The sequence below is a fragment of the Sebastes umbrosus genome, chromosome 6, assembly GCF_015220745.1.
Source record: "Sebastes umbrosus isolate fSebUmb1 chromosome 6, fSebUmb1.pri, whole genome shotgun sequence".
NCBI classification, from domain to species: domain Eukaryota; kingdom Metazoa; phylum Chordata; class Actinopteri; order Perciformes; family Sebastidae; genus Sebastes; species Sebastes umbrosus.
Genome location: NC_051274.1, coordinates 34,164,663 through 34,174,659, shown reverse-complemented (window position 1 = coordinate 34,174,659; position 9,997 = coordinate 34,164,663). Strand labels below are relative to the sequence as shown.

At 38.7% G+C, this 9,997-nt stretch overlaps 1 protein-coding gene and 1 long non-coding RNA gene across 2 annotated transcripts in view; one reads left to right on the top strand and one right to left on the bottom strand.

Annotated features, from left to right (window-relative positions):
* Window positions 1-929: 929 nt before the first annotated feature.
* Window positions 930-9,997, bottom strand: part of espn (espin) — a 58,048-nt gene continuing 48,980 nt past the window's right edge. Inside the window, 3 exon segments of the mRNA XM_037773302.1 lie at window positions 930-2,141; window positions 4,736-4,747; window positions 7,413-7,492. Coding sequence (XP_037629230.1) covers window positions 1,994-2,141; window positions 4,736-4,747; window positions 7,413-7,492 — 240 coding nt within the window. The 3' untranslated portion in view covers window positions 930-1,993.
* LOC119490085 overlaps window positions 2,753-9,997 on the top strand; it is a 55,239-nt gene continuing 47,994 nt past the window's right edge. Inside the window, exons 1-2 of the long non-coding RNA XR_005207318.1 lie at window positions 2,753-2,930; window positions 8,497-8,637. This is a non-coding gene — a long non-coding RNA (uncharacterized LOC119490085). The remainder of the gene's footprint in view (window positions 2,931-8,496; window positions 8,638-9,997) is intronic.

Genomic DNA, 9,997 nt, shown 5'->3' with positions numbered 1-9,997 from the left:
GGTTTTATCATCCATTCACATGATAGATAACTTAAAGAAGGTATAAAAGAACAAGACAGCGACCTCTAGCGACCGTAGTAATCATGACAGGAGCAGAAGTGGAAGTCAGGCGCTGTAGCAGTGACAGCGTGAAGCTCTATATGGGTAGAGGCTGGAAGCAACAGATGGGACACACAATTGTTGAAGTTGTAGTTTCGTTGCCTAAACCTAAAGAAGTTGTAGTTTTAATGCATAACCATAAAGAATTTGTAGTTTTGTTGTGTAAACCTAAAGAAGTTGTAGTTTTGTTGCCTAACCATAAAGAAGTTGTTGCCTAAATCTAAAAAAGTAATTTTGTTTATGTTCAAAACGTGACGTTTCATTCAGTTTTCAGAACGTGTTGCTTTTAAGTTTTGCTTTCACTTTTATAACGTAGTAGGCGTAGTAGGCCCCTAATGACCCACATCTATGGTGCTTATAGAGACTGATAACGCCTATTTAATGGCCTGATAACAGTTGAATCGAGTGCCCATACTTAGCCCCAAATCGATGACCCCATGCTCAACAAATGTGTGAATCCTAGGAATGCTTGAAAACCTGGAAGTGAAAGGAACTGTTCAGAAATGACTAAAATTAGCTGTATTATTATCAACCTGACATTTGAGTCAGCTCTGTCACGTAAGTATCCTGTTCATCTTATCTTATAATCAGATGTTTGAGCCAAAGAAACTGGACTCTGGGATTATCTCAGGAAGGGTATATTTGTGATGTTTCTGGTGGACAGAGAGCAACAGTCTATATTCTGTAAGCAGATCTGCTCATCAAAGATTTATCCTCCAGGTTAGTAGGACGAAGGCCGGAACAGGACACAGAACAAACTGATGTCTTTTCTCTACAATATTCAGTGTGCAGATGAGACGTCTGGATGTTGCTCTTCACATGTATGCATGTTTTTGTTTTTTTTAAAAAAGGTGTTCAAATAGAAACCTAGCAGGATCGTACTCACATTGTGTGTCTTTGTTTTTCAGGGTCCTGGGGGGTCAAATGTGCTTAATAATACATCACAACATGCTCGATACACATTATGCAACACATGCACGCAACGGTTCACATTCATGATCACAATATAGCTTTAACATTTAGGTCACATATAGAAAAATTGGAACATTGCAGCTTTTTTTTCCCTCCGGTGATAATTAGTAAAATTCAATTTGCACAGCTACGTAATCTTTACATTATTTTAAAATATGATATATATCAGTATTCCAAATCCACAGAGAACAAGCTGATCTAAAGAAACAGGTTAGTTTGAGCCGTGTTAGGATTACAACTGTGGCAGTAAAATGAAGCCGATTAGAAAGTGCTTCTATGAGCGTGATACAAAAAATCTCATGACTAAGTGTATAACATGATAAAGATATTGTCTACGTACAGAATGCATTAGCTGCTTCAGGGTTTAATAAGCCTTTTGCTGAGTATGCCATCTCCAGATGACACAACTGTTATGGAGCTGCTTCTTCATTCATTACATGCAATGAATGGCAGAGTAGCCCCTTTCCATCTATCACAAACCTCTTTGTTTCAGTAAATCTTCTATGTGAAATAGCTTCTATTGATTTGAAAGCAAGGATACTAGAGATAATCTTAATTTAGTTAATAAGGACACATGCATTTATAGCAAATGTCTTAAGCGAGGAGAATCAGTGCATGTCACAGCTATTGTTAGCACTAAAATGCCAAGAGTTTGTGTCCATGAGACTTTCGCCACCCAAGCTGAGCCTCACAGAGCCGGTGTGGACAGCAGCAACCCACAGCATGGTCCTGTGTTTGTGGAGGTGGAAGAGTGAGACAGAAGAGTGAGACAGGGTTCAGAGGAGCTCTTCCCTGCTGCGGTCCAGTGTGCAGTGCAGGGTGGAGGAGGTCAGGGATGGGGAGGTGTTCAGTGAAGGCCTTGGGGTGTGTGTGAGGGTGAGGGTGAGGGAGAGGAGAGGAGAGGAGGGGGAGACGGCCCGGTTCACTGTTTGGCTATATCCCCTTTCTTCAGAATGATCTGTCGCTGCCAGGGGGCCAGCTTGGTGTCGTCGTAGCCCAGGTTCCGTAGTCGCTCCTGCTCCGTCTTCTCCTCCTTCTCCTTCACCTGCTTGGCCTGCTGCTCCACTTTTCTGCATGCATCCATGGAGAAGGGAAACATAAGTTAGAATTGCACACAAAGCTTTTATAAGCTATCAAAGGTTATTTGTTAATAGGCCTTCTAATAAAACAATCTCACATTAAACCATAAAATAATATACAAATCTGAACATTGGATAAAGCCGTGTAGTGTAGTAAAACCCAGGCCTGAATGTGTATTTTGGATGTTTTCTATCCACTAGTCTGAAAGAAGACATGTTATGGAAGCAAAATAGCCCAAAATCTCAAAACTGACCAGTGCATGAAAAACTATGTTTTTTGCCTGAGGTGTCTTAATGGTTATTTTTCATGGCAGACATTTAAAATCAAGTTTTAATTGTTTTGTGCATATAGCTCCAGAAAGCAACTAACAAATAGAAAAAAAATCTATATTATAATCAGTAGTATACTCTACAACCTGCTAAAATGTCGATAATATTGAAAATATCTGTTGTGAGTAATGAGCATTTGAGCAGTGACGTCAGCTGGGTGAAGAGAAAACAAACAAATACTACGTCACTCTGTTGCTATGCTGTGATTGGCTGCTCAGCCCACGTGGTAATAATCAGGAAAACGAGCGGCAGCAGTTGAACAGGTATGCTAAGCTAAGCTAGCTCTGAGAGGTTCAGTAAAAGACTAATTAATGTAATAAAAACACGGCAATGTTCGCGGTATTTCGGTTCCTTATGTATCGGTAGATATTCGACAGCATATGTGCGACCATTTACTCCATAATACGAGCTGTTCCAGCCGCAGGAGGGTTTTAGAGCCCAGAGTGACAGGTGAGTCTGATGGACTTTAAAGGTCCATATCAGCTCATTCTCAGGTTCATACTTGTATTTTGTGTTTCGACTAGAACATGTTTACATGTTGTAATGTTCAGAAACCCTTTATTTTCCTCGTGCTGTCTGAATATACCTGTATTCACCCTCTGTCTGAAACGCTCCGTTTTAGTGCATTTCAATGGAATTGCAATGGAACTGCGTTGCTAGGCAACAGTTTGGGTCCATGTTTACTTCCTGTCAGCTGATTTTATTTACATACACTGGGACACATTTAGAATATTTACGTTTAAAACCGGGTAATGGTCGAAATATTATATATATATCACAAATCCAAACAGCTTGTTTCAAACACAGAATTTCTGAATAAGGGCTGTGTATATTTCTCCGTATATTGAGCGTTTTGATAATTTAACAGTATTTATAAAGCACTTAAACCTGCTTTATAATATAAAAGACATGAAAATATCACTTTTTACAATATGGGACCTTTTAATGGCGTTAGCATTAGCTCTGCGATAGCTAGCTAATGTCTGTTAGCTTATCTGTGAGAGCAAATATGTATATATATATATAACTGTGAGGATTTATACAGTGTTTTTTCCTTATTTCTATGTATACTGTAGTGTAAGATAGCATGTCTGCTTCATTCATCAGTAGGGTTAACCAACTGTCTCTGAGTTAGCTAGCTGTGTCAGTGAGGAAAGCCAAACATGACGTTAGCCAACTACATTCTCCTACTTTGCTCTTTTATTTTGTCCCTTTTAGTTTGAACACACAGGCTTAGCTAGTTTCTATTGTGTGGCTGTAGGAAATTTGTGGGAGGTTCACGTTTGCGATTACGTTTGGATGATGTTTAAAGTGACTGTTTGTAAGAATCAGAAATGTCTTGTTAACAGCTTCACCTGTGGCCGTTAAGTCAACGAAAGTCAGCGTCCTGTTGCTGGCGCTTGTGCTCGCTCTACATAGACATGAAGGAGCATCGCTCAACACAGTGAGGAGACACACGTCAGCTAAAAGCACAATATCACTCTATATTTCAGCTGCTTGGCAGTAATGTTAGCTGACCAGACCAAGGTCTCTCCATGAATCAATGCTGATCCTAGTGTTGGCTTTTCCCGCCTCAGCCTCCCGACCGCGGCCGGAGGGAACAGGGGAGACACCAGAGTTTTGGTCGGAGACGATAACGTTTCTCTCTGCGGAGCCCCGTCACTTCACAAGACACGGGAATCCTCTGTTGGTCTGGAGGAGCTGCAGCAGTTATTTCTGCACAAACGTCCACTGAACATTCACTAGATATTGTCAGAGCTACTAACTCTTCTGCAGTGTGGAGTGTGCGCGAATGCATGTAAGAGTGGAGCGAGAACGAGCGTGGTGTGTGAGTGAAGGCAAAAAGAGGAGCAGAGTACAGCAGAGACTCCGGTCCTGGAGACCAAAGCTACGGTCTCCCCCGCGTCCTCCGACCGCGGCCAACACTGTTTAACAGACGGGCTTCACTAGATACAACCAAGAGGTTTTGGTGCTTCACTGTAGTTTGTGTTGGAGTCTGAGCCTGAACAGCGTAGCCACACGGGAGCGTGCATGAGACACCGACCCGCAATGATTTATATGTGTAAGAAGTTACAAACAGTCCCTTTAACATATGACCAGCTTTGGCCACTAGATGGAAGCCCTGATCTCAAATTCATAGTCTCCAGTAAAATTATGAAATTCTGGAGACTTGTTTTCTAAATCATTTAACACATTTTACAAGAACTTCACTGTTATGTAAACATGACTGAGTGGAATAAATAATGTTTTCTTACCGTTTTTGTTCCCTGTCACATCAGGAAGACATAAGCACAAGAAGAAAAGGTGTAAATATCTCAAAAGGCAACAACAGTTGTTCAATAAGTCAAAGCAGGTAGGACATTATTATTAGGCTTACTAATGGCCAAATTAAAAAATTAAATTAAGTACATTAAGTGGAGATTACTGTCGTAGAACAATTATATAGCTATACAATAAATAATAATTTCCAAACAGATCAACATAATCAGCATTGCAGAAACAGATTAAGACTGTCGCACAAAATTTTATAGAAAGTTATAACTGAATAAATCAGTCATCTTTTTTCCAGATAAACATTAAAAACAAGTTTCACATTCTGTCTAGGGTTGTAACGGTATACCGGTATCAAGGTATACCGTGGTATGAGCGTTGAAGGTTATCATACCGTGTACATTTACTTATCTGCGGTATGGGAAAGAAATAAGTGAGTGTGTGTGAGTTAAAGGTACAGACAGGAGCAGTCTGGCTGCACGGTTTCATTATGAAATAGTTAATAATTATATGACATTATTTATGGTCACAGTTATATTATTAAAAGCTCACAGCTGATGTTATTTTTCATTTAGTAGTTAATTAGTGCTACTATCATGTAAACTATAACATATTATAGTTACATGCTATTTTCTTTTATCAGATTTATAATTCTGTTTATAATATAATACTCCTACTTCCACTAACAATAATAATAATACAAATAATAGTGTAAATAAATACCGTGATACTGTGAAAAGGAGATTGTTATCGTACTGTGAAAATCTCATTCTGTTACAACCCTAATTCTGTCCTCATAACTAAACTATCTTGAGGCCATCTAATATTGTAGCTCAAACCCAGTCAAAGCAACACTTTTGATTGGGGGTCTAACACTTAAACGCTAGTGCAAGTACCCTAGATTTAAAAACATGTTTCATATCATTGTGAACATGGTTACCATCCACAGCTAAATGGACAGTAACCACATTTTTTTTTAGGAAAACCTTGTGTTTACAAGCTATCTCAGCAAATCACATGTCTGTGCCTCAGTAAACTGTGTAAATCACATATTCAGTAACTGCTTGAGCTGCATTACAGCAGGCAAGAAGAGGCGTTGTACTGTATGTCTTTGAACATACTGTTCTGGCATCAGAAACAAGACGTTGAGCTCTGCAGTGACTTTGAGTGAATATAACCACTGATAAGAGATGTCAGGAGGAAAACTGCATCAGTTGGCAAGGCATAACAACACTACGAATGAAATAGATCAGTACAACAGTGTTGTGCAGACGGACCTCTCTCAGTGCAAAACCATAGAATATAAAAACAGATCAGAATCAGAAGCAAAAACTTAATACTCATGGTAGAGTTGAGAAACACCAACAACATACATTTTCTGTTGTGTTCCATGGCTCCAATCTATCTGGAATAAATGGGACATTATGGTGGTGTAACGGGTCAGGAAAGATTTTCTTTGCACCATCAAGATACCATGCCAACTTACGTTTGCATCTCAAGATTGTCTCAGGCATATTAGGTTTACTTCAGCATCATGTAAAGCCTACATATCTCAACCTTTGGAAGAGGCAGCATTACTAAAACTGCTATTGCATCAGCGCAGAATAAAATCTCTGGATAATTTCCAGCCTGTTGTTAAATATAATTCAGGCTCAAGTGCAGGCGAGAGAGAACTCTCTCTGGTACCGTACCTCGGCTCAGTCTACCTAACAAAGTGTAAGGCTGCAACTAACGATCACTTTCATTATCGATTAATCTGCAATGTCCATCTTAGTTTCTCAAAGTCCAATGTTATGTCTTTAAATGTCTTATTTTGTCCAAAGATATTGAATTTAATATGATATAAAATAATGAAAAGATGGAAATCTCCATATTTGTGAGGCTGAAAACAGCATTTTCTGCCATTTTTTACATAATTATTTAAGATTAATCGATTATCTAAATAGTCATTGTATCTCTAATAAAGTGGCCCAGAGTTCATGTCTGAAAAACAAAGTATGGTAAATTTTAGCAAGAACTTCCCGTCCTTTTTTCCAAGGTTATCTTGGTGAAGAGACACACAAACACAAACATACTAAAACACTAGGGATGCACCGATCCGTCTTTTTCAGTACAGATAACGATAGCAATACCTGGGCTTTGGGTATCGGCCGATACCGAGTACCGATCAGGTACCAGTGTTTAATCAATAAGCTGTATACCTCACTGTGTGGAAGTGACTGGGATCATTCTTTTATATGTAAAAGTCCTGACTTAAACATTGCTTACCTAACTTTATAAAACAAAATGTAACAAATAAATACATAAATTACATAACAACAATTTAGTAAATTGTTATTTATTATTAAAATAATAACTCGTACAGAAAAAAAAATATTCAAAACCAACAGGAATTTCAATTCGAGTGTAAACCGTTTTAATGCAGCAACAAATTGGTCAAAACTTAAACAGGAATTAAAATTCCAGTATATAATATATATAGTATATAAACATAGAATTTAATTTAATAGATCGGCCCCATTGTCACTGATATCCGAGCCAGCTATTTGAGTCAGTATCAGCCCGATATCCGATCCGGTATCGGTATCGGTGTATCCCTATCAAACACAATGAGCACGATCTCCCCCTACTGGCGCAGAGCAACACAGCTTCGTTACTCACCTCTCTTCGTCCAATTTCTTCTTCATCATGTCTCTCCTCCAGGCCGGCATCGATGCCAGGCGTGCAGTCTCCTCGTCAACCTGAGGAGGGACATGAAGGGTCAGGGAGAGACAGAGATAGGCGCCCGTACCAGTCAGTAAAGGATTTTAACTGTAGTAGCAGCCCTCCTGTCCTGCTTTGCATGACCCCATCCTCTGGTGAAGAGATCACCCTCAGATAAATGCTAAGGGAACTTTAAGTTGTCTTTCAAACAAGAACTGTATGATGTATAATTGTCTCTGTAACCCTCCTCCTCTACTTGTGAAATACAGTTAATTTACCACAGTCTTTATTGTTGCGGCATGTGGTTAGAGAAATGATCAGTGTCCTGTACTGTCACAGCTTCAATCAGCATCAATCTAGCAGGGCCATCTATATATATTTGTGGGGAAACATCCAAGCTATTCATGCTGTCAGTTAGGGCTGGGCAATGTTGTATGTATATCACATAAAAACACACAATTTAATATATATTCAGTGCAATAGAAAAGACTGTGTCCCACAGTCATGTATTGCATCAAACAATTCACATGTGTAAAACAAATCCATTAAACACTCATTTTAGTTTTTAAATACTTACATCAATTTGTGTTGCAGTTTTTTTTTTTGGCATTTCCAGGGTTTTACTCTGCAAAGATATTCACTCAGTAAAGCTGCCCTCTGAAACTGGAGTTAACTGGAGTTTCTGAGTGGTTGTAATACTTGTGTCAAGGGCTTTGAAAGCCACAATCAAATCAATCAAAGGTGGTATTGATGTCTGCAGTCTCGTATAAAGCCTCTATATGCTGGTGGCAGGAAAACACCGGCATTAACCAACCTATTAGTCCAAATGGCAAATGGCCTTTATGGAAGAGCGCATATAGCGTACTGTGTAAACTGATGTATGTACTTAAAACAGCAAATGGAGCACACACACACAATAGGTGCTCTTCTCCTGTTTCTTTAAAATACAATAATGCCTTTTAAATGGACAGGACACTGTTTTACAGGACGTTCTCGCAGACGGCGCACACAAACGGTAACGGGATCCTTTTCTCTCTTTCAGGATGTAATCGGAGGTGGAGCGTGGGGAGAGAAAGAGGGCAGCCATCTTGGATTTCTCATCTTCGCCTGACGAGATAGATTACCCCCGTTGCATTCCTCTGACTAAAAGCATTTCACTTGAACCTGGCAAACATTATTCCAGGTAAGATGATCTACACAGTGAATTTTTAATGAATCCCCTGGGAATTACAGCGCAAGAAAAAAAAAAAAAATCAAAACAAAAATGAGTTGATGGATTTGCTATGAAGTGATGAAGAGGACACGTGCACTGGTAATTAATTCACATGGTCAAATGTGGGTTGTATTACTACTGGAATAAGACTACTTACTGCTCATGAACAAGTCACTTGTGTTTGGTATTTTAAAATGGGTCGTATAGGCCGGCTCAACTGAAGTAATTTTCAACATATTTTTGTCACGTTTTGGGAAAAGGGTTTATTGATCTCTGAAATATCCTCTAAATACAGCTTGTTAGGGTTATATACAGCCAAACCAATGGGTACTTACAGCCACAGTCTACATGTACCTTATTAGCAGTACCCATTGCTAATGATTAGTAACTGACAACAATGTTTATGTTTCATGGAATTGAGGTAGAAATGTCTCCCTGACATTGTAAACTAAAATATTTTGAAAATGACTTGATTACAAAAGGTCATAGTATTGTAAAATACCTATGAATTGTACACTGTATTGCATATTTTTGAATTTGGAGCATTCAATCAGCTGATATTAGCTATGTTATATGAACAGTAGGAAAGGAACATACACAAATTATTAGAGTATGTAGTATTATAGTGTTGAGTTAATTCAGGCTTTCCCCTCTTAGTCGATTAGTTGACTAAGAATTTCATTTGTTGAGGACAGCCCTGTAGTTAGTGCATCCACTCGTATTGCGTCTACTTGTATTTTGTACTGGTTGGTTGCCGTGGGTCATGAATTTGGCAGTACGAGTCGGAATGAGTCTTGATGCGAATACAGGCTAGACTGGGGCGTCTATTTCATGCCTGAGCGGACTTCTACTTGAATCAACTAACAGTTACACAAACTGTTACCAGTTTTGTACTGCAGTTTTCTATTTAGTCAAATCTTTCCATATGATTCCCTAGACATGTAATAAATAAACATCTGTATAATCCGGGCATATTGTGCTGAAGTGGGTTTAGGATCAATTTAACAAATTTATCAGACTTTGTTATTTGTGTTATTTGTTTTATTTGCTCTCCATTGTCTGGAATTGTCTATTGTTGACTTTACAGTCAATTGCATAGTACAAGCAGTACTGTAAATTCAATATTTGACCTTGTGCAGTGTGCAAGCTTGGCAGATTAAAAGTATTACTTGTTAACTATTAAATTATTCACCAACTATTTTGATAATCGGTTTGAGTATTTAAAAGAAAAAAAAAAGTCAAGATTTTCTGGTTTCTTTACTCCTCTATGACAGTAAATTGAATATCTTTGAGTTGCAAAGACTTAAACAACACATTTGCGAATGTGATC